The sequence below is a fragment of the Zophobas morio genome, unplaced genomic scaffold, assembly GCF_036711695.1.
Source record: "Zophobas morio isolate AGI-343-1 ecotype UQ-CSIRO unplaced genomic scaffold, CSIRO_AGI_Zmor_V1 ptg000004l, whole genome shotgun sequence".
Taxonomy (NCBI): Eukaryota; Metazoa; Arthropoda; class Insecta; order Coleoptera; family Tenebrionidae; genus Zophobas; species Zophobas morio.
In genome coordinates, this window is record NW_026972109.1 from 14144348 (window position 1) to 14169556 (window position 25209).

At 33.1% G+C, this 25209-nt stretch overlaps 1 protein-coding gene across 5 annotated transcripts in view; it reads right to left on the reverse strand.

Annotated features, from left to right (window-relative positions):
• The window catches only part of LOC135142125 (protein phosphatase Slingshot), an 82799-nt gene that overhangs the window by 11056 nt on the left and 46534 nt on the right, over window positions 1–25209 (reverse strand). For all 5 annotated transcript variants that reach the window (XM_064073799.1, XM_064073793.1, XM_064073802.1 and 2 more), the window contains exon 3: window positions 3590–3749. In XM_064073799.1, coding sequence (XP_063929869.1) covers window positions 3590–3749 — 160 coding nt within the window. The remainder of the gene's footprint in view (window positions 1–3589; window positions 3750–25209) is intronic.

The following is a 25209-nucleotide window of genomic DNA, read 5'->3' on the forward strand; positions in this document are numbered from 1 at the left end:
ACAAAATCAATCATGGGAGTTTAATCGATGGTGGGTTTTTATTGGTGAAGTAATGTGTGACGTACCGGGTCGTGATCGGGTTGCGTCATTAAAGGTGATAGAAACTGACCTATGGTATTTCCACCTGAATTGATTTTCCTCTCGAGGAATCATCAGGTGTACAGACGTGATTTCCCGCAACCGAGACTGTGACAAATTTATAAATAGATTTGATATTCCAGACAGAATCGATTTTAGAGTTAAAAAAGTCCCAGCGTTTCTTGCCACGGAATAAAAGAAAGAGAGAAAGAGCACTGGCACGAGAAAGGGTGTAATGAACAGTGGATTCTGGAACGACCTCCTCTACACAGAAAGTACATGCATAAATTACACCTTGGGAAAAGTTGAACTCACTTTTCCAGACGAATTCTGACCACTCAGCTCCACAGAAAAATGTCTTTGAAATCTTCTACCTAGCACGATTTTACATCTAAACTCTACATCAATATTCAGATTAATTAATTTAAAAGAAATATTTATTTCTGACGGACGTTCTGCTACAACTTTGTCTAAATTAGTTCTGCCTCCATTTTAGAACCAATTTGTTTAAGTGAGTTATGCAATTGTTTACATTAATTAAATAAATTTCTCTTTGTAAGGTCGATCGAAGGATTTCTGTGCAAACTAACTCAAGTAATTTGGAAGTTAGCTTGTTGTGAAAAAATCCAAAACTTTGTTGATTAAATTAAAACATAAACGAGATCAAAGGAATGACACAAACATCCAAAAATCGATATTGTATGGAGCTGCGAAAATTGTCCGCTTACTATAAATAACATACGGCAGTCACTTTCATTTGTGTGATAAATCGGACAAAAAACCCTTTATCATCGTTAATTTTCGCGCTTGAAAAAAATTCTCATCCTGTTTTAAATCAATTTGAAGGTCTACATTTCTGCAATGTATCAACCGCCTCCTGTTTTAAAGTGATTTATTTGCTATAAATCCCACAAATTTGACAATGATCCTATTTCGGGATTAGGAGATAATGTCACCTGATTTAAGACCGTGGAATACAATCAAGCGGTTAATAGAAATCGCCTACGAGCACCAGGGGATATATTTATGAAATTAACCTTAGTGAAATCTCATAAGTTAAAATTAGAAATGCCAGCTAATTATAATTGCTATATAATTATGCTTTTAATTTAGGAAACCATCAAAAATTTGTCGCGCACGTGACGCCAACATGGCCCCATTTAGGTTTCTGTCACCGAAACGAGATACCGAAAATAAAAAACGGTGTGTAACTAACAAGTCAAAATGAAAGTTGTGTATTTTTTTAAAGCACGCTGCGAATTTTACCTCGAAGGATGACTACTTGTCAAAGAGTACAACGTTAAGCCAGATTACCAGTTTGTTAATTGCCACTAATACCGTCTTACAAAGAAGCAACCAAATCGCTGCAATTTATCATAAGCTTGAGTATTCATTAAACGATATTTTCCGAGCACTTCACTTTTTTATCCTCGGACAGCTACTTTTATTTTTATTTACATTTGCATATTAATAACTTTGTTGAAAGTTATTTATAAGTGTTTCATTTTTTTAATATTGATTCGTGTTTGTTTGGAAACTTTGAAGTTGTTCATGGCCTAGTTACATACACACGGTGTCCAAGATTTTTTACAACACTTTACTACAATTTATAGCGACTTTTATTTTGTTTTTTTTTTTTTAATTGTCTGTAGTGTTTTCAACGGTTACGTCACATAAATACAATATTAGCTAGTAAGACAAAAAGATGTGGGTTCGTAGTAGCCTGCGAACGAAAATTCTTAAGTGTGATTACATTAAGACAAAGAATAAACGAATTATGTGACATTATGATGTTAATAAATGTTATTATCTCCGCCTAAACAAAACCGAAAACTGATGAGAGATAAAACACTATTATTGAAACGTATTTACACAGGGCTGATATATTTGACACATAAATTGTCGTTTTATCTCGATTTTTCCAAATGGGACAAAAGTCCTTATCAGATTTGTCTTTATATACTTTTCCTTCTGATATCAGCTCCATAAAAACACAATAATCTGAAGTATTAAAATTCGTGCAGACCCAGTATCAAATCGATAATGAACATTTTTACCACAACAAATCAATAAACGATAATATCCTTATCAAAATTTCGACACTCCTATAACAAAAATTACGTAACATAGCCGTCAATCCATTCAACTTCAATCACAAAACATCAACTGATGAGTAACACGCAATAAATTAACTCGTTTTAGGAACTCAAATTCGTTTGATTAACATACAATACCAAGTTATACACCGGTATTTTTCAACTTAATTAGACGCAAAACAGATTCCTTGGAAATGCATTAGAGCTAAAACTAACACAAGTGAAAACACAGCCCCACGAATCGCATGTATTGCAATGTATCCTTTCGAAATCCCTACCCAGCAAACGCTTCTTCAATCAATCACCGCCTAAGTGCCATTCGTAATTTCAAAACTAAAACGAAACCTGACCCAATTTCAAAACCGTGAAATCTGCGTAAAATTCGCGTTTACACGAAATCAGAGCAGTAGTTTCCATTTTATGCTTCAATTCATTACGTCACGAGTTATATTGTGGGCACATTGCTTCAGATTAGTCAAAGGAAAAAATGCATCTCATGGAAAAAATTTCCCTTGGTGGTTTTTAGCTTAACATAAACTTTCTTTAGGAAACCAAAAGAAAATTTATGACACCAAAGACAATTACAAGCTCCCAGCATTTTCTGCAAAATTTAGATCTCAACCAGAATGTTTAGGGTTCAATTTATTTAAGTCTATATCAAAACCAACGGTTGAAATAAATAGTAAACCGTTGACTATATCTGGCATTGATCTCACAGATAGTACCGCGATGGGTTTTACCAGTTCTTACAATTTATAGCCAAACAAAATGATGACAACGGGAAATTTCAGCAACAATTTCGCATTTCTGTTATACGGCAAAAAAACTAGCTACTAATTTACCAATTACTATAAAGTTAATCCACGGTATTATCATTCCGGGATTCCTCATAACTGACTTTAAATGTCAACACGACAATAAGAGTTACGACGGTCAATTAAAACTCACTTGAAAGCAATTAACGCTGTGTTTCTTGTTTCAATATTAACTTTATTTTCTTCATTAAAATAATCTTGTATAACATTCAAGACTAATTAGTTGATATAATCCAGGTAAGTATGCACTTTTTCTAAATTAGCATCTTTGAATTTCCATCGATTGCAATCGTAAAGAGGGTGAAATGTAATAAAAGAGTTTTTCTAAGCTTTGTTCATTAGGTATTCAGTGTTAGGTTTTTATGTCCAAGAAAATGAATCACCATGTACACATTAATTAGAACTTCTATGCGACATTACATTGTAACAAATAGTTTGCAATATAAACTGACGTACTGCGGTACTACATTTCCTACTAGATCCATAACGACTGCATTACTTTACCACTCGTAGGAAAACTAAATTCCTATTAATATTGAAATACTCGTACTAATTTCGTAATGAAATGTCGGCAGCGACACCTGGTACCACCCAACTTACCATTTTGAGCGTCTCCTCCGGTCGCAAAAGATCCACGATCGACTGCAGATGTTTCCGGATGTTGCTGCCTTGGGCGTCGGGCCGTCTGTTGGATTTTTGCGCCTCCGCGGCCGGCAGTACCAAGGCTGTACCCTTGCCCGCGAAGTAGCACTCGCTGAGGCTGAAATGAAACAGATTAGTACCGATTGAGATTTTCGAGCAGTCACCGACCCGTCGGCATTGACAGCGAAATCCGGAAAAATCGACAACTTGTAAATCGTGAATAGATGAGAAGCGGAACGATTCACGATCAAGCAACGATGCGAACAGTACTGACAGATCGCGAACGTAGGTACCGCGAGTAGGCGGGCGAAAATTCACGCTGACGTACTAATCCGCTCGCTTCCAAACAAAGTTTTGCCACGCGTTCCACACAAATCAAAAACAGGGAAAAAATGAAGAACAAGGTTCCTACGACGCTCGTTATTATTACACTCCATTTAATAAAAATAGAATTCAAGGAAAGCGTCCAAGTAGTGATAGCTATTTTTCGTTTCGTAAAATTAGAACGTTTTCGAAAATTTCTAATAAATTAATCGGCGTGACGGGGAAAAAAGCGGCTTGTTTTATAACCGCGACACAGAAATGTCGCTTTACTTGTCGACTAAAAGTGTCCATTATGGTTGTCGAGCCGACCGCGTGATTGTTGTTTATTGTAGTTCTTGTACTCGTGTGCTGCTTAAGAAGTTGGAAAAAACCACTCGACTTATTTAAATAACAAACATCTTTAATGCTTGATTTAAACTACGCTCGTATATCGCTTCATTAATATATGAAATTGCTCATGGCGATGTTTAAAGTCCAACCAACTCGTGAATTTGCATTCAAACCACAATGGCTAATAAGATAAATAAAGCAGCTGCTTTGTAATCGCTTCAAATGTCAATCACCGGAATTTCTGAATGTCTTTAAAACGCAGATGGCAGGTGGTACCCGCCAAGGCCATTATTTTGTGGAGTACCATCATGATGGGTGATGCGCAGGAAGTAAAAATTGCTTTCAAAGGTCGAAAAAATTCTAACCTGCGGTTGCTACGATGGTAATATAAACTTTAACAGGAAGAGTTTAATCAATAATCGTGAACAAGAAAAATGTTTCACACCTTTATGCGAACCGAGCATTGTGCACTTTTCCAGGTAAATTGGAATTTAATCAAGCGTGTATTTATACAACCAACAGTGTTTCAAACAACCTGAAATTTCAGTAAACCGGAGTTATTTCTTGTTCACAAACACAAAACGGGTTAAATCTTGAGAATCAACAAAAAAGGAAATATAAAGAGAGTTTCACCTAAGTTGGTCATATCCTCGAAAAAGCAACCTTAACCTCAAACACACTTACGTGTAAACTGTCCAACCACATTTTCATAACAATGCCCGATTAAAGAATTGAAACAATGTATAACTCTCACATAAATTTCTCTGGTTTCACACAGACAGAAAAATACAAAATACCACAAAAAGGTAAAGATGATGGTCATCGTAAAATGTTACAACCACCGCAATTTAAATGCGCTAAAGCTAATACGTGCTTCTGGTTTTTAGTTGAAAAATTTAACTTTCATTAGTCGGCAATTGCTTGCAATTAAAAGTGCTATGACGTTTGCCGCTTTCAAGATATAATTATTAAATCTGATTGCTGTTCTGTTTGACCAGTACCGTCAAATTAATGGGATGCTAAACTTCCAATAAGAGTTATTAAACATTTATATAAATACAACATTAAAAGTCCTATATGTAATTTTGAATTTGTTATTAAATAAAGTGGGGTCGATTCCAGTGGCGGCGTAGCGTGGTTTGGCACCCAGGGCGGTTTTCTATTGAGCCATTTTTGACATGTTTTAAGTTTCTTCTTGTCGAAATAAGTCTACACATACTAAGAAAAAAAGGCAAAATGTAGCCCCGCCCACCCACCCTATCTCAATTGTGATGATTTTTTTTATTCGTCGTGAGCCAAAGAGACGGTGCTTAGCTGCAAAATCCTTGTTTCTCTACGAGAAATTAATAACATTTTTTTGATTATCGTGTTGTTCAAAGGATACTACGTATATTAAGAAAAAAATAAAGCCAAAGAACAAGAATTTACCATTTTAAACATGTTTTAAGTTTCTTGTTATGAAAAGATGCCTACGTATATTAAGAAAAAAAAAAAAAGGCAAAATATACGCCCCGCCCACCCACCCTGTCTCAATTGTGATGATTTTTTTTTTATTGTCGAGAGCCAAGGGAGTGGAATTTAAATGCAAAATTCTTATTATTTCTCTACAATGAATGACCATGTTATACATTTGTTTGAGTATCGTGTGATTCAAAGAATACTATGTACATATATTAAGAAAAAATTAAAGTCAAAGATTAAGCCCCGCCCATACCTGCCCTGATCTAAATAGTAATGAAGTTTTCATTCGTTGGCAGACCTAGGGGCGGAGCCTAACTGCAAAATCCATATTTCCTTACAAAAATTTAACATTTTAAACGTGTTTTAAGTTTCTAAGAATAAAAACAAATCATCACAATTGAGATGGGGTGGGTGGGCGGGGTTCATATTTTGCCTTTTTTTTTTTATTCAATTACGTCCCCCAACAGGCACCGAGGCCCAATTACAGGGGAACGGGACATACACGTTACACCCAGAGCCATGGCGGGAATCGAACCCACGACCCAAGGTGTAGCGGGCAAGCATGATGCTAACTAACCCACCCCGGGTCCTCTTAATATACGTAGTATTCTTCGAACAACACGATATTCAAAAACATGTTTTTAATTTCTTGTAAAGAAATAAGTATTTTGCAGTTAAGATCCGTTCCCTTGATTCACAGCGAATAAAAAAAATCATTACAATTGAGATAGGGCGGGTGGGCGGGCTTACATTTTTCCTTTTTGTTTTAATATGTGTAGACTTCTTTGTATAAGGAAATATCGATTTTGCATTTAGGTTCCGCCCCATAATTGCAAAATCCATATTTCCTTGCAAAAACTATTTGAACCGTGTAAGCCCCACCCACCCGCCCTATCTCAATTCTGGTTATTTTTTTTATTCGTCGTAAGCCGAGGGGCGGAGCTTAATTGTAAAATACTTATTTTTCTACGAGAAATTACCATGTGAAACATGTTCTTAGCAAGTACTCGTGTTATACAAGGAAAACTGAATACATATATTAATTAAAAAGAAAACCAAAAGAGAAGCCCCACCCATCCCTCTCGATCTCAACCGTGATGAATTTTTCATTCGTTGTCAGACCGAGGGGCGGAGCCTAATTGCAAAATCGATACTACCTACAAAAATGTTACCCTTTTAAACATGTTTTACCTTTCTTGTTATGAAAAGAAGACTACACATATTCAAATGAAAGCCGTTGTAGTCATTGGCTTAATATTAGTGGCAAACTTTGATTTTCGTGGATTTAGTGCTGTCAACCAGAAAAATGTATTGTAATCAAGTCTATAGGCCACTTCTCCACTTTTACATTTTCTCGACCTTTCATGACTCCTAGAGTACGAAGAAATAGGTCGCTCGTTTCCGTCCGTCTGTCTGTCTGCCGCCCCGATTTTTTTTTTGTGTATTTTTGCAGAGTGATTCTTCTGTAAGTATTCTCTAGCTGTACCGGCGATTTGTCGTTGTCACCCCTTGATGCTTGGTAACCGGGGCGGACCGCCCCCTCGCCCCCTTTACGCCGCCACTGGTCGATGCTACCGTGGAAAGTCCATCAATGAGTCTCGTTTCTCTCTAAAATGATTATCTTTTGTCGCCGTCTTCTTTAGATAAACATCTCATTACTGTAATTATTAGTTTTTTGCCAATTCCTTTTAAAGAATATTTGACACAAAAATTCCCAACTATTTGCCCCAGAATGTTAATTCGAAATTGTGTATTATAGCGGTGGTTGTTTAATAACAGCTGCAGCTGCACTGACTCTTACTTTCAGAAAATATTTATTATTTATACTCGCTACAATGTTTACGTTTTCATTGCTGGAGCGTCGTATTTTGGTTTCCTCGGTACTAAAAAGCAAATGCGAAGGAGCTACGCCATTAAAATAAGTGTTGCTCGAAAATGACTTTGAACTAGCCAATCAGAGCCGAAACTTACGCAAATGTTAGACGTTCCACTATGTATGTTCTAAACGTGACTATGAAGAATTAGATGAATTGTGATCTAAAGAAATAAAAAATATGCATGACAACTCTTTGAGCATGTTAAAGGTTAGTAGAATACCATTACTACAAATACCATCTTTACAAAGTTATTTCACGATCTCTGATTACTAAAATGTCACTGAAAGATAGAACAATCTTTATTAAGAAACAAAGGTTTCCTTTTTTCCACTTACGTTGCATTTTTTGTAATTTCTGTCTGCAGACCATGTGTTCGAGATTTACAAAGCTCGAGATTAATATCAATGATTCAAACTTGAGGATTCAAAGCTTCAAGAATAAAAAAATCGAATCTTCAGCATTAGGTTTCAGTCTTTGGGTACTGATTTTGTATAACGAATGTTCCTATGGAAACCCTCTTGAACATGAGAACTCCAGTGTTAGAAAAGTAACAAACTCTTTGTTCTACTCATCGTTCAGAACACATAATCCCATTTACGCAACAATAAACACCACCAAAACTTGTATTTTTCAATGTACGTTCACCCATACCGCAAGAACAAGTAATGTAACCTCCAATTAACTCCAACTGGACATGTCGAACGAAACCATTATCACACCGAACACACCCAATCTAGCAGCATGAGAATTCCCAAAAACCCGTCTTCCCGTACCATTCCAAACATCAGACCAAGATCTCACGCGATCCCTTGTTTACCCTTCGAGTTAACCCTTCTTCCTCATACACAAAACCTGTACCCTCCGGCGGCATATGGCAACCCCGAACTCCAGGTAGCTACTTTGTTTGAAGAGCTCCCCCCAAGGGCTGGCCTTCGTCCTCGACCTGTTCCCGTTTCCGTGATTTTTCTCCTTTGATCTGTGACGCAACAGTGTTGGAGACGACGTCGACGACATTCACTGCCAAATTCAATTGGCCGTGACCCACATGGACGCAAATAAAGTTCGGTTCGCAAGAGATAAATGAAATACGATTGCGCAATTAATTGGCGGTGGTGAATGTTTAAATAACGAAAACTGGCGAACCGAACATAATTGTCTGGTACCGTTTGTGGGAGCTTTTTACTTTTTTTTTTGGGAGTTATTATGCGAAAGACAATGGAATGTGTAAGGCAGGGCACCGTTAATAGATAGTACTGGCATTGGTACTGTAATAAAGACGTTTAATTACGACCCATTCGTTTGCGCAAAAAAAAAGTAAAAGGCCGAATTTTTCCACGCTTGCACTCTCTAGCACGTCCGGTTTTGTTTGTTTATTTACATAATTAACAGTAAGCTACTTCATTATGTACCAATTACGGAGTCATAAAGTGTTATCGGTGATTTTTGTTAATTTGTTATTGTTAATTGTAAAAAAGCTGTGTGGTTTTGCTATCGGGTTTTGTTCGGTGGCCGGAGAGTTTGACGTTTGGTTTTTCGTGCGATGTGGCAGGAAATGGGCTCGCTTGTGGAAAAGTCGGAGAAAACGTGGGGGAAGGAAATCACGCGAAATTCGATAATGGAGAAAGAAGCTTTTCAACGTCTGTCCAAATAACCGTTCTCGAGAGACGAATTCATTTAAGTCAATCAGTGTCTATAAAAGCGAGTTGTATTTTTACTGGGCGTAACAAAAGAATGAAGACTAATACAACATCTTTATAAACATCATTGAAAACCGAATCTGACATTGTTATTCCCTTGAATTAAAGTGAATTATTTGAAGTGTCAACTGTTATTGTTGCACGTTTCTTCGGACTCTGACTTCATAAGATCTTGTATATTGGATCTGAATGAACATATTTCTTACAAACACGTTGACTTTGAAATTTTGATACGTGTTTTTTTCTTACATAAAATAAATTATTCAGAAATTAACTCATTTGAAAAATAATGAAAAGTGTACGGTTGATAATTAAAATCAGGTCATTTCGTTTTAATTGTGTAATATCCGTTTGTGTCAAAGCTTGTTAGTTTTTTTCCTCTATAATATGAGAACATGCAAACCGCCTACATTTTATTAAATTTCAAAAGCTTTATCAACTTTCACTACTAATCGGAAATGATCTAAATAAAAACTCATTTGAAATATGTCAAACTCAATAATCATTTCATGTATTCACTGTCTAGTAAATCTAAATGAAAACATTTCTCCGTATATCCGTGTTTTCAATTAACTGTTAACTTTATAATTACGCTTAAAACACAACTTTCAACGAATTCCTCGATGCAAAATAATGTATGTTCGATATTTAAGTACTCCGAGTTAAAAAAATCAAACTTTGATATACACAATAAAAACACACATTTTGCTAAACCACAAAACCAATTTACAATAGTAGCAACTTCATTGATAAAACCACAAAAAATCTAGACGCGGTTTGAAATTTATGAAGTTAATCGTCTTTATAGTTTGGGTTCATGTTCGTGTCACTTGTCAAAATCAGAATTCATCTAGCGCATTTCATTTTTTTTCTTCATTAAATAATCACAGAGAGTGGCCAGAAATGACGTCAACTTTTTTTTTTGGAATTTATAGAAGCTTACATAACAAAATCTTCGGAATCAGTTAATTGCCGACTTCAATATTAGTTTAGATTCTGAACTAAAATGCGTGGTGTCACCCCGTTTTTTTTTTGCACGTAAGTTAAAGCAATTAACGAAGTTTTTAAAAAAATTACTTCTAAATTTCATCCTAATTAATAAGTCAAGGCAAAAATCTAATTTCCCTTTTATTTTTTGAACGTATCTTCAACTTCTTAGGTTATAAACATTATCAACAGAAATTTCATTTCACACATTAATGTTTAATTTCAATCGTGTATTTTCAGTTTCATCTGAAACAAGCTTCCGTCTTAAAAGGACAATCCATTAGTTGTTAATACAAACTAGAAAATTTGACTGTACAAATATGATCACGTCACTCTAATCTAAAAAAACCATTGACAGAAACGGGAATTCTACTTTTTCATATTCTAGGAGCTATAAGACGTCAAGGAACTTTTTTGCAATATTAAACCCTCCACACGAATTTAACAAATCGTTGAAATATCGTAAAAAATTGCTTTTTGTACCCTTATTTGCAAGATTGTCAAGTGTTCTCGTCTTAAATCGTTCCAAATATATAACGAGTTTTGGCAACAGGCAAGACGGTTATACTTAGTAGATAAATAGTTGCAACGAAATTCTAAATGAACGTATTTTACACAATAGGTACTGAACACTTTTAGACCAATTTCTAGAAGAATGTTTCGAAGTGTTTGAAGCCAACTTTAATTAATTCACTAAAAACCAAGTTTAGATTGTCAATAATTTTTAGAGCAAAATTTTTGAACCCAAAAAATTAACCGTGCTTAACACGTAACTTTCTCATCCATGACATTAAGTATATTTTTGACCCAACTTGCATCGAGACCACACACCAACAACGAAACCCAAAACAAACAATGAAACAGCGTTCCGCATTTTCCAGCTTATCTTTCTAGGTTACAAGCCCCCATTTCCACCGCACTATTTAAACAAACACCTCAAAATGCACGATTCCAATTTAACTAACTCCAGCGTTTTTTGATGTTGATGACCAGAAAGATTATGAATTCCGTTAGCAGCAAGCTATGCGTGAAAAAAACAAGCAACCTGACCACAACAAAGACCGGAGAAGCTAAAAATGATATGTTGCCATTTGAGAAAAAACGAGGTGACTCAACCACATGACTCAGTCCCTCACAATTATCACTCGTAAAAAACGACAAAAGCGCGTCTTGTCCGAAGACAAAACGCAACCGTGTTGCCATAAAAATCGACACGACGTTGACTATCGGTCCATAATTTATGCCCCTGCTGCCCATATTTCATCCCGAAACAGTTACCACTCGATCAATTTCCCAAGATCAATCCATCAAGCGGCCGTCAAAACGCACCCACGTTGGCCATATTTCGCCCGACGACCCACACCGTGACATCACGTCAAAATTTTTCCCCTTCAGTCCGGTCCTGTGGCGTCATCTTCGAAGTGTTACGCTCTCACGAAATCCGGTTACCGGAATCGTCGAAGATTTACGAGCTTCGTCCCGGACCTTTGTCACCCGGAGGCCTTTCAAGATATGACCCAGTGGTACCGTCCGCTTTTTCACTTTTTACTCTCGACCATATACAGTTAGTTTCGTACAGTGCATGGGTGAACGACCATTATCGGACTCTGGAGGCATTGCCTTCACCATGGTCGGATAAGCGGGCAACTCATGCATATGCTAACACGGGGAGGAAACCGTCATAATGGCCAGTGTGTGCACTATCTGGAAGGCGGCTATTTGCATTCCGACAACGTGGAAACTCGACGCGATGCACCCGCAGGAAAACAGATAATTGCGTCGGAACACGAAGGGGAAAATTCTGTTCTGCACCGAGAATAATGTAGTCTGCAGAGACTGAAAGATGAAAACTTTTATGGATTTCCAGAGACCACAAAAATGCTACCGCCTCAATCCACGTCCTTATTTGGGAGATCCCAAGAGAGGAAAAATAAAAAAATTATCATTCAGTGAACCAAGGAAAAAATATTTTGTAGTATCTCTCAAGGAAAAAGCAGCGGCATAAATAACACCCCTTCAGCAGTCGGGGCGTAAATGCAAGGGATTGTAAAAATTCTACGAGTACGCACAATGTGAAATATATCACATAACCCACGGAAAAAAAATGGCCCTGTCAGCAATAATAACAAGCTTAACTTCAAGTGTTTCTTTACATATTGGAAGAATGTAAAGTAGAAATTTGTTTAATTTAAATGACTTTGTCACCTCAAAATAGAGGACTGCAATTATTAAGCCACAGTCGAACAGAATGTTCTGTATAAAATTATTATTATTATTGTTACTTTTATTAAATAAAGACGTGTGGATTCTCACGTTTTCGAGAAAAGGGGGGACTCGTCCTCAATTTGATCAATAAAAAAATTATTACAAAAGAAACGGCCTTAGTTTACACTCAGGAAGTAAAAATATTTTTAAGTAAAATATTGAGTTTCAGCACTGTAGAAAAAATATTAAACAGAAACAGTCCTTTTTGGGGAAATGTACGAAATGACGAAATCAAATTTTTTCGATTTTTTTTTTCGAGTATCCAATATGAATTTAGTCACACTCCGAAAAATTACTACACAAAAACTGCGTCATAGCAATCGTTTCATTAAACCAAACTAAACTATGAATTTGTTCCTAAAATAAATTTAGATTATGCACCTGAATTTTTTTTTATCCATGAAAATTTGGTAGATATATTTCTACGACCACTTATCCAGATATAATAAATAACATGTATTTCTAAATTAAAATATTAAGATTTTGGTCGCAAATTGTTTCCGAGTTCAATAAACTGGATATGAGTAATTAACTAATTTATCTTTACTATGTTTATTTGCAGACTGTACTTGTATACGTATGATTAATCAAAAATGTGTATTTAATCGCAAGGAAGACTCTCTTTTGTTTGTAAATATTAAATAATATGGTAACTGGCTACTATGAATTTTTTTTGGATCAGTTTTGGCATTGTACAAGATTTAGATAGTTAAGCTGTTATATTCACATTGTTTTTTCACCGTGTTAGAGTCGCAAAATAATCTTTTTATTTACAATGTGAAGCGTAAACATTTCACAAGGCAAAAAACAGTTTGAATACGAAAAATTCTGGGAACATTCGGTTTTAAACAACAATATTTACACAACTGGCAGGGTGACAAACAATCCTAGAAAGGTTCGAAGGAAAAGTCTTATAAAAAGTAAGTTTATAAACATTAGAATAAACGATCCTTTTCTCAATATTCTACCTTCATTAACTGAATAAATTCCCACGAAGGTGGTTAAAATTTAAAATTTAGAAGTTTACTATTTCTGAGGAGTTAATAATATTCCAATAAAATAAAGGGTTATAGTGTAACGGTCTCCCCTTTATCCTTCCATTACCTGCAAAATCTACCTGTTGCGACCCGGCAAATATTGGCCTTAAAAAGCCTGTTTATTATTTTTCAACAAACAAATTTTTGGTCACACATAAAAACTTGGAAGAGTTGGCAAATGTTTGAGTTTATTCAAGTTGTTCCTGTTCTATGTATTGTTACGAAATAAACCCATACGTCGCGCCGGTACGACGCCTATGGGTTTTCTAGTATGTGCGGCCATGATGGGTGACTTATCGTCGGTGACGGCGGCCGGTAATTAGTCGTGTAAATTGGAGTTACTAAGAAATATTGTTGAGTTTTCGCCACGTCGATTTTAAATCAAGGCAAAATATACAAATTCTAGCAAATTTTAATTTATTTCCCAACGATAACAAAAAAAAAACGTGTATTTATATATAAACATTAGTTGTCAAGCAGTTATTTAGTTGATTAGATAATAAAAAATCACTTGGCAAAACTTATGATTTATATCTACTATTTACTATAAATACTTACATTTTTGTTTTACGAAAAAATTGAAAGTACTAACTTAAGGAGAAAGATGAATATTAGAAAATGTGGCACCATAAAACGCTGTTTCGGGTTGGCTTTTGTAATGGTTCTTGTTCACCGATTATGGTTAAAAAAGACAACTCGACCAAAAAAATGCGCATTAGATACTCGAGAAAAGCACGAATTTCGAACAACTAATCTTGCTCGTCCGACGAGCTAATAGTGGTTGGTTTAACCCGCTTTCTAGCTACGATTTATTCTTAGTTCTGTTGTTTTGAATTACGAGAAAACTAAATGCAGACAAAGCCTTTGTCAAAGATTTTTGCACCGCTTTGTTGTAAAACTAAGAAACTGTTTCATTAAATACTACATCAACAAAGATAACCACGTCACGATATTTCCCAGTTTCCATTCAAATTTTGCAATTCTCGATTTATGCGTACATCAAATTTTAAATCAGCCGTAACAGCACACGATTTTTTCATGGCTTATGATACAATCTAGACGAATGATCTTCCAACACAATAAGCTGACACATTGTTCCTGAATTTAAACATTTGGAGCAAACATTTCTTACGGAATTTAATCTGAAAAAGTCGTCAGGCTGAAGATATCACCATATATCGCTCGCCCAAGTCAACATTTTCCATTTATCTTCAAATATGCAACCGCTATTTACGTAAATACACAAATTCGCCCGATAATTCACACACAACAGTTATTAACCAACCTTGCCAGCATATCTCGCATACTTTCCACATACGTTATCCGTCATTTTATTTTCGTCAATTCCGGAAAACACCGCAAACTTTCCATCCAAATAACCCAACATACGCTAACACGCACATAAATGTACCCCTACATCGATTCTCTTATCTCGATTTCATTACATCTTCGTGCTTACCCTCTAAGCACCCAATTTAGATCGCAAAAATTTCCATTCTATTTACATATCCGCGCCCACCCCTTATCCAAAAACGTCCATTCGTGGCGCCATGTAACTCGCGCTCTACATAACAATAGGGATGTTCTTGGCATTACCATAAACAGAGGGTGGAAAAACCCCAAATGGCAGCAAATTTCAATAGAGCCACTAATTCAAACAACCACGGCACGCAACCCAATTCCGGCGATCGATCCTAGACTAAACTTCTGGTTTTCGTCATCCTGTGTTGCTGGTCGATCGGAATCATCGGGTGGAAAACGTAGAAACGACGCCCACCTCTCGGATTTCCATCGTCGCGACGCCGCCGACGTCACCGACACTTTGGTGGATAATAGGGGCCAATGTCCGACGAGGCACCCTCGCGTGACCGTGCAACAACCCCTTCATGTTTGTATCGTCGTCGTGGAGGACTTGTTTGTATTTTGGATTATTAGGGATCGTAGGGAAATCGGTTTATTGATTGGAAATTGTTATGCATGAACGGTTCGGAGTTTGTTAGCTCTACATTATTAATTTATTTATACACAACGTAACGAAACGTTGTTGTTCAAGAAACATTTCCAATTAAAACAGTATTATAATTATTATACCTGCGACTTGCCACTTTCATGTTTTCTCGACGTTTCATGACCTCTAGGTACGAAAAAAGTGGTTTCCCATTTCCGTCTGTCTGTTGTCTGTATTAATTTTTATTGGAGACGTAGTCTTCCAAACTACTGGACCGATTGTTGTCAAATTTGGTATGTACATTAGGAATATCACTAGTGTTAAAAATAATTTATGGTTGTAAACATTTATGCCCATTTTATTTCTAACTAACAACAAGCTGACTGTTTCTATGAATTTGTTCACATCTACGCCAATGTTGTTCATTTCGTTTGCAAAAATCTACAATAATTAAGCATTTTTTTGCTTTTTACAGTGTTTGTATAAAAACAAGTAATGACATTCCATTTAAGGGGACTTGCTAGACGAGTTATAACTTTTTTTTGGTTTTTTTGTATGAAAAAATGATATTAATATAGATGTATCATACATCAAACTGCAGCTTTTTTCATATTCTAGAGCGCGGAGACCAGTTCAATCAACTAAAAAAATATGGTTGAGAAATATCGTAAAAAAAGCACCATTGGATGTTTTCTTTTCAAGTTTTTTGAGTCATAACCATCATAGAATCGCTTGAAAATTCGCACATGGATAAAACATCACTTTTTACAGGGCGCGGAGTCATTAAATGTTTGTTAGTGGTACAATTTGTTTAAATAATAATGCGTTTATTAAAATCAAAATATACCACAAATTAGTGCAAAGTACGTCGAATAATTTTAACAGGAATATCAGAGGAAAATTAATGATCTATTGGTTAGCAGAGTTTTTAACAAAAACTAACAATTATTGAAAAAAATGGGTATCAATTCGACAGAATTTGAGCAGTTAGTTCAGTACTTTGCCGATAGGAGCGCCACTAAAATTTACGGAAGCGACTTTGCAGGTAAAACCCTTATCGCCTGCTCTACCATAAGCTGATTGTTAAGGTTCTCGGCTGATTTTTCTAATTTATGGCAAGGAACTCAGTTTTATAACAGGCCGCCAGGACCGGCCGTAGTAATCAATTGTTAAGGAAATTAACTTTTACGCAATGAGGTACTATCATAAAACCGAATTAAAACTGGGGAACTACAATATTTTTACTCCACTCAGGATCCTGAATTCAATACACATGATTACTAAAAATTCATTGTAATATTATTGTTAATATATATTTTGCTTTGTTAATTAATAAAACTAATAAACATATTTATAGTAATAATAAAAAATATATAAAATACAGGTTTTTTTTAACACGTATAAGTAGCTAAGTGTATCTACTACTTATCCCAGAAAGGAGGTGTTTTAAAAATGCCCTACGCCCAGTAACTTTTCCCTTCATTGTTTACTCGAAAAAAGTGTTCGTATATGTTTTCATTTGCCGAGAGATCATTTTCAAAATATATTTATAATAAAAATATGCACGTCTTGGTGATGAAAAATGTACTCCTAATAAATTATTAAAGTACATAAAAAAATAGAAACAAATTTTATTTATTTTTAAAAAAATCTCTCGCAAAGGCAGGTTCCTCTTTCTTCTTGAATCAATTATTTCGGGCAATAATGCGCCAAAGTAAAATCTGCCAAGTTTATCTGCCATCTTTTTACATATATTTCTTCGTCAGTTTTTATATTTTTATTTATTTCAAAACACTTGACAGCTTTTTCCTCACTTTGCTGTCTATAGTATGTATGACTATTACCTCTAAATGTACTGTACAACAGAGACTCCACAGTTTTAGCTATTGCTGTAGTCGGTCTAAGTTTGTAAATACGTCCAAAATTTGAAGCCGTAACCCCCATTTCTCTCTCTTTAACCCTAATTTCTCTTTCTTTTGCCCAAATGTTCCTGTTGCCAAGTGTCTATTTCAATTTGGTCTAAATTCAAAGATAATTTTCTCAGAAAAACCTCTTTGGCTGTCACAAATGTTTCTACATTCATGACAGGATTTTCTAAAAAATATTTAAACCATAATCGCAGTCGGGACCAGCATACGTAAATTTTTTTAGGACTATTTTTTTTATGAATACTTTGTCTGAGACGAGCTTGTTTTATAGACAAACAATATTTTTTTGTTATTAAACCGTTTTAATCACAATATATTTACTTATCCCCTCTAAAAAATTGATGACGTCACCTCAAAATTTTGCTGAATAAATCCTATCTGAATTGTATAAAATATGATGAGTCTCTTCTTGTGATTTATCATTCCATTCATGTTTTTTTGGATTTTCATATACAGGATGACCCCAAAAATTAATGAATGCGTAAATTTATTTTATTGATTTAATCAGGAACTACAGAACCCAATGCTTTGAAATCTTGCAAATGTTTTAAAGTTATAAAGAGCATAATAAATTTTTAGTCAAAATATATTTGCTTATTACCTCCAAAAAATTGATGACGTCAGCTTAAAAGTTTGCCGTATAATCCTATTTAAAATTTACAAAATATGATGAGTCTCTTCTTCTAATTTATCATTCCATTCATATTTTTTGGATTCGGATATACAGGGTGACTCAAAAAATTTAATGAATGCGCAAATTTATTTTATTGATTTAATCAGGAACTACAAAACCGAATGCTTTGAAATCTAATGTGAAAAAAAAAACATAATAGGCATGCAGTCGTCACGTTTCCGATAGCGAGTGAAGTACTGTCTAAACTCTTTAGACCAATTTTTTTGATTTTCCCATTTTTCCATTTCTCAATTTTTCAATGTTTCAGTTTGGGATTTTTTCACTGTTTCGATTCTTTAATTTTCCTTCCATTTTTAGGTTTTTCAATATTTCAGCTTTGGAATTTTGCAATATTTCCTTTCTTCAATTTTTCAAATTTTTGATATTGTATTTTTTCGGTTTTTAAATTTTTCGATATTTTAATTTTTCAGTTTTTAAAGTTTTAGGTTTTTAGATTTCTCACTATCTCGACTTTTCGATTTTTCAGTTCCATGATTTTTCAATTTGTCGAATTTTTAAATTTTAGATTTTTTGTTCTCGATCGTTCAATTTTCTGAGTTTTCAGGCTTAGATTTTTTTTGTTGTTCAATTCTTGGATTTTTAAAATTTTTGTTTTTTAAATTTTCCTATTTATCAACTTACTGGGATTTCAATGTTTTGATTTTTTTGATTGTTCAATTTCTCGATTTTTTGAATTTTTAGTTTTTGATACGATTTTTTTTCAAAAATTTTCAGTTTTTCAATTTATTAACTTTACGATATTTCAGTTATACGATTTTAAAATTTTTTTATTTTTCAGTTTTCAATTTTTGACGTTTCTAAATTTTTCGATTTTTCAATTTTTCGATTAACTGATTTCTTGATTTTTCAATTCTTCCTTCAATTGTGATTTTTCAATTTTTCGATTTCTGGATTTTTCAATGTTTCAGTTTTGGATTTTTTCACTTTTCCGATTCTTCGATTTTCTTTCCATTTTTCAGCTTTACAAGATTTCAGTTTTGAATTTTTTCATTTTTTCGATTTTTCAATTTTCCTTCCATTTTTCTGTTTTTCAGTATTTCAGTTCTGAGATTTTGCAATGTTTCGGTTCTGCAATTTTTCCATTTTTTGATGTTTCGATTTCTCGGTTTTTCAATTTTTCGATAGGTATTTTAATTTTTCAATTTTTAAGTTCTAGATTTTCCGTTATTTTTTTTGTTTTCCTTGATGTTTTGATTTCTCGATTATTCAATTTTTCAAGTTCTCGGTTTAGATTTTTTGGTTTTCCAATTCTTCAATTTGTAAATTGTTTAATTTTTAGATTGTTCTATTTCTCGATTTATAGATTTTTCAATTTTTCGGTTTACCGATTTTCTTCATTTAAAATGTTTCAATTTTTCAATTATTAAGTTTTCGATTTTTCAATTTTGGTGTAATTTTAAAACGGTATTAATAATACATTTAGGCGAATAAACTAATAGACGGGCTTGATAAGCCTTGTTTGCTCTACAGTGTCTAAATTGTGTTTAAATAATATAATAATTATCTCGAATATTAAAATTAATATGTCAAAAGAATACGAGAAATGATTATTCTGTGCTGAAGGTATGTTGTGGGCCGCCTGTCATAAATTATCATTATTCTGCAGACGACAGACAGATAGACGGAAATATTTTTCGTACTCCCGAATCCATAAAACCTCGGAAAAACATGAAAGTGGCAAGTTGCCCGATGAACTCGATTACTACACTTGGCTTACGCTTAGTAAAAAGTATTTAGTGACTTTAGAAGTTAATATTAGTATATTTTTCCCAAGTTGGAGTTGATAATAGTTATACTACATTTCGAAAACATACGACATATCGGGATTTTAAATATAGGGACATCAAACACAAAAGCTACACTCTGTTTAATATCTAGTTTTAATGTCGATAACATTACTCTCTAGAACAGCACATCATTTGCATATATTAAAAACAACGCTGGCCTTCCCAGCAACCCTTGAGGAACGCCAAATTCGAAGATCGTAATCGACAATTTCAGCTATCGTGTTTTTATCGGTTGATTAGGTAATACTGACGCAATACGAAGAGCAAAAGGAATACGCCAAAATTTACGACTTGTTTTGACAACACGCACTAAACGATCTTATTAATCACGATCTTGGGAGACTACCCGAAGGAGTAATTGCCGTGTTAAATTTGGTCTGCGTTGGCTGGCCTTGATGGACACAATGTAACAATACCGAGAATGAAATGAATTATTAATCTCAAGCGGAACGCCCCTCGGTTTTTTATCATTCGGGGAAATACTGCCGCATTGGACTGTTCTCCATTCTTTATTCCAGATAGTGTCACCGAAACGTCAATTGCTTGTTTTGCGAAAAACTCGGCGACGTTTTTTCGTGGCTATCTCGTCCCGCATCGTCGATTAATCGATGGACACGGTTTTAGCGAAAGTCTCGGTGAAAGCACCCCAGAACCAAACGGTGGGTCAAAAGGGCAACGTTATTTTAGTGGATGTCGCTATTTATAAGTCTCTTTGTTGTGCACAAGGGAGTTTAAACGCCCTCTTGCGTGCCGCTATTCGCTTTTAATGAAATATTAAGGCCTTGTCAGTCAACGTGGCCGTATAATTTACGGTTGTATGGCCCGAATTTTTCGAGTGGTATTGAATTGTTGCTGTGGGTTTTGGAATGGTGAAAGAGGGTCATTGTCGGGTTGGGGAACAAAGATACTTTTTCGGGATAATTATGTACTGTTTGAATTATGTGGACGTCATTTTCAAGAAAATAACAAAAACGTTGTTTTGTTAAAAGGCGTGTTGAATGTTTCTGAGAAACGATTCATTGAATGCTATCGGTTTCAAAAACATGTACACTTAACGTTTGAACAACTAACAAATGTGGACAGAACAAAACAAATATTTGATCTTTATATTAATAAACAGAAACACAATTACTGTTTAATGTCCATTTTACTACGTGAGGATTAGTTTTCAGTGCTAAACAAGCCTGTAAAGGTCAGTTATTTTTCGCTTTGTAAACTTTTGTGGATATTTCTTTGTAGCCGAATTGCGTAAGAAATAGTGCGATCATTGAAATATTCAACAGTCGAGGTTAGGCGAATTTAGAAACTGGAATTTCTAAGTACATATAATTACAAGTCGGCATCGTCAATTATTACACTGTCATTTGAATTTTTTTTATACTTTAATTTTGCATTTTTTGTGTCTTCAGTTTTTCGATTTTTTAAATTCAAATCGTTCAGTTTTTCAATTTTCCAATTTTTAGAGCTTTCGATCTGAGATTCGTGAGTTTTTATTTTTTCAATTATTCGAATCTCTTTATTTTTTTCAAATTTCTGTATTTTTTGGTTTTCTCAATTTTTTGATTTTTAATTTTTCAATTTTTCGATTCTTTAATTTGTCATTTCTTTAAATTTTTTATTTGCAATTTTTCGTTTCGGTTTTTCACTGTTCTGATTCTGAAGTCAACTCGAAATTGATAATTATCTATAAATATTGTATATATTTTTATTCTATGTGTATCTCATTGTATTTGAATTTTATTGTATTTATCTCTTAACGAGGTCTTGTATTTTCTGTACAAGAAATCAGTTCGTAAAATACATACACATCTATAACGCTAACCAAAATTTGCTTAATCATCCCCACCACCAATGGGATGACGTCTCCAAAATTTACAATAGACGTCCAAATTTTTGAAAAAAAAAAAATTAAATTATATGACAACATCTTGTCATTTAACTTTGAAACTGCAAAATCAAAATATATTCTTTCATTCCCTTCCAAAAAATTGAGAACGTCATATAAAAATTTTGCCGAATAAATCCTTTCTGAAATACGCAAATAAAATGAATTTGAGTGATCTTGAATTTATTGTATTTATTAATTCAAGAACAGGCGTTCTTCTGTTATCAAGAAAATTTGGGTTACACTGCATCTATCTATCCAAATTGATATACGTGTCTTCGAAAAATGTTAATGATGCCATCAGAAAATGGAAAAATTAACTTGAAACAACACGTAGGACTCCTTTACATTTACTTTAACATTACGTACGTATGTTTATTTTAACTTATAAAGGTTACCATAAAAAATAAAATATAATTTCCCAGAAATCATATTTATCTTCATGTTCGACCAATTTTTTGATATCACAATTTTTCGCTTTTTCAATTATTTTAATTTTTCAATATTTCGATTTCATAATTTTTCGATTTTTCAACTTTGATGTGGTCAATTTTTCAATTTCTCGGCTTCCAAATTTTTCGGTTTTTTCGATTTCTCAATTTTTAATTTTTCGATTTCTCAATTTTTTCCCCAAATTTTCAAGTTCTTGATTTTTTTTTCATTTTCCCAATTTTTTAATTTTCATTTTCTCGATTTTATGTTACAATTTTTTGTTCCTTCATTTCCTTTATTTTTGCGGTGTTTGTTTCGATGTTATAATTTTTTGTTTAATTTTTCAAATTTTCGATCTCCGATTTTTTTAGTCTTTGGACTTTTTAATTCTTCGTTTCGATTTTTCAATTACATATATAATTTTGCTTTTCCATTTTTTTGATTCGAAAAGTTGGAAAATCGAAGAATTGTAAATCGAAGAACTGAAGAAATGAAAAACTGATTAATTATTGAGAAATTAAAAATCGAGAAACTTAAAAATCAAAAAGAATTAGTTAATCGAAAAATTGGAAAGAAGGAAAAACGAATTGAGTCAAAAATTTGAAAACTAAAATATTGTAAGATGGGAAAATTATCAAATCGTCAAAATTGTAAAATTGAAAAACTTGACATTGAAAGATTGGAAAAATGAAATATAGAGAAATTGAAAAAGTAAAAATCGAATAAGTAATGAAAAACTTTTCATATCCAATAATTGAAAAATGGAAAAATAAAAAAATCATAAAATTGAAAAAGTGACAATTTTTTAAATTATAATTATTGTTACATATTTAAAATGAAAACTAGAAAAATTGCAAATCAACAATTGAAAAAACGATAAATTAAAAAAAAACCTAAAAGTTGAAAATAAATTCAAAAATCAACAATAAAAACCAAAAAATTGAAAAATCATGAAACTGAAAAACCTAAAACTGAAAAATTAAAACATCTGAAAGTTGGAAAATATAAAAATTGAATACCGAAAAACTGCAAATCGAAAAATTGAAAACTACAAAAATTGAAAATTTTCTCATTGAAAAAAGAAAAAATATAAAATCAGAACATTGAAAAACCGAAACGAAAGATTACAATGAAAAAACTGAAGACATGAAAAGGGAAAAAATCGGATAACTCAAAATTCAAAATTGAAAACTTGTGAAATTGCAAATCGAAACATTGCAAAATCAAAAATTGAAACATCCAGAAGTTGGAAAAATGAAAAACTGAAAAATTTGAAAATGGAAACTCGAAGAGTTGCATACCGTAAAATTACAGAAAAACCTGAAACTGAAAAATTAAAACATCTAAAAGTCGAAAATTCTAAATATTGAATACCAAAATGCAAATCGAAAAATTAAAAACTCCAAAAATTGAAAATTTTGTCATTGAAAACAGAAAAATTATAAAATCAGAATACTGAAAAACCGAAACCAAAAATTATAAATCGAAAAACTGAAGACATGAAAAGAGGAAAAATCGGATAAATGAAAATCAAAAACCGAAAACTTGTGAAATTGCAACTCGAAAAATTACAAAATCAAAAATTGAAACATCCAGAGGTTGCATAATCGTAAAATTGAAGAAACAAAATAAATGGCAAACTGGAACAATTTAATGGAAAGAACAAAAAATTATAAAATCGGAACAGAAAAATCCAAAAATTTGAAGAAATAGAACATTAAGGAATCGAAAAATTGCAAGATCTAGAAGGTAAAGAAACAAAAAAATGAAAAATTGAAAAATCGCAAAATTGAAGAAACGAAAAATCGAATTAATAATTAAAAAACAAAAAATTATTAAATTGAAACAAGGGATAATTGAAAAAATAAAGAAAATAAAAACAGAAACGAAAAATTGCAAATCGAAAAATCGAAGATATGAAAAATCGAAAAAAACTGAAAAATTGATAACTCATGAAATTGCAAATCGAAAAATTGCAAAAACTAAAAATTGAAAAATCACGAACTGAAAAACCTAAAACTGAACAAATAAACAAAAAATTAAAACATCTAAAAGTTGAAAAATCTAAAAACTGAAAACCGAAAAACTGCAAAGCGAAACATTGAAAACTCCAAAAATTTAAATTTTCTCATTGAAAAAAGGAAAATTATAAAATCAGAACACTGAAAAACCGTAACGAAAAATTGCAAGTGGAAAAACTGAAGACATGAAAAGCAGAAAACTCGGAAAACAGAAATTTAAAAATTGGAACATTCAGAAGTTGGAAAATCTAAAATTGAAAAATTTAAAAACGAAAACTCGAAGAGTTGTATAGGTATTGAAAATTGAAGAAACAAAAAAGATGACAAATTGGAAAAATTGTAATTGAAGAAGCAAAAAATTATACAATTGGAACAGAAAAATAAAAAATTTGAAGAAATAAAAAATTAAGGAATCGAAAAATTGCGAAATCTAGAAAGTGAAGAAACAAAGAAATGAAAAATTAAAATTTAAGAAACACAAAATTATAAACTCGAAACATCGAATAATTGAAAAAATAAAGAAAATAAAAACAAACGAAAAATTGCAATTCGAAAAATTGCAATTCGAAAAATTGAAGATATGGAAAATTGAAAAATTGAAAAATTATGAAACTGCAAAAATCTAAAAGTGAATAAACGGAATATTAAAACATCTAAAAGTTGAAAAATCTAAAAATCGAAAAACTACAAATCGAAAAATTGAAAACTCCAAAAATTTAAAATTTTCTCACGGAAAAATAGCAAATCGAAAAATTGAAGACACCAAAAATGGAAAAATTGAAGATTAAAAATTGAAAACTTGTGAAATTGCAAACCGAAAAATCGCAAAATCAAAAATTGAAACATCCAGAAGTTGAAAAATCGAAAAACTGAAAAATTAAAAAAATGAAACTCGAAGAGTTACA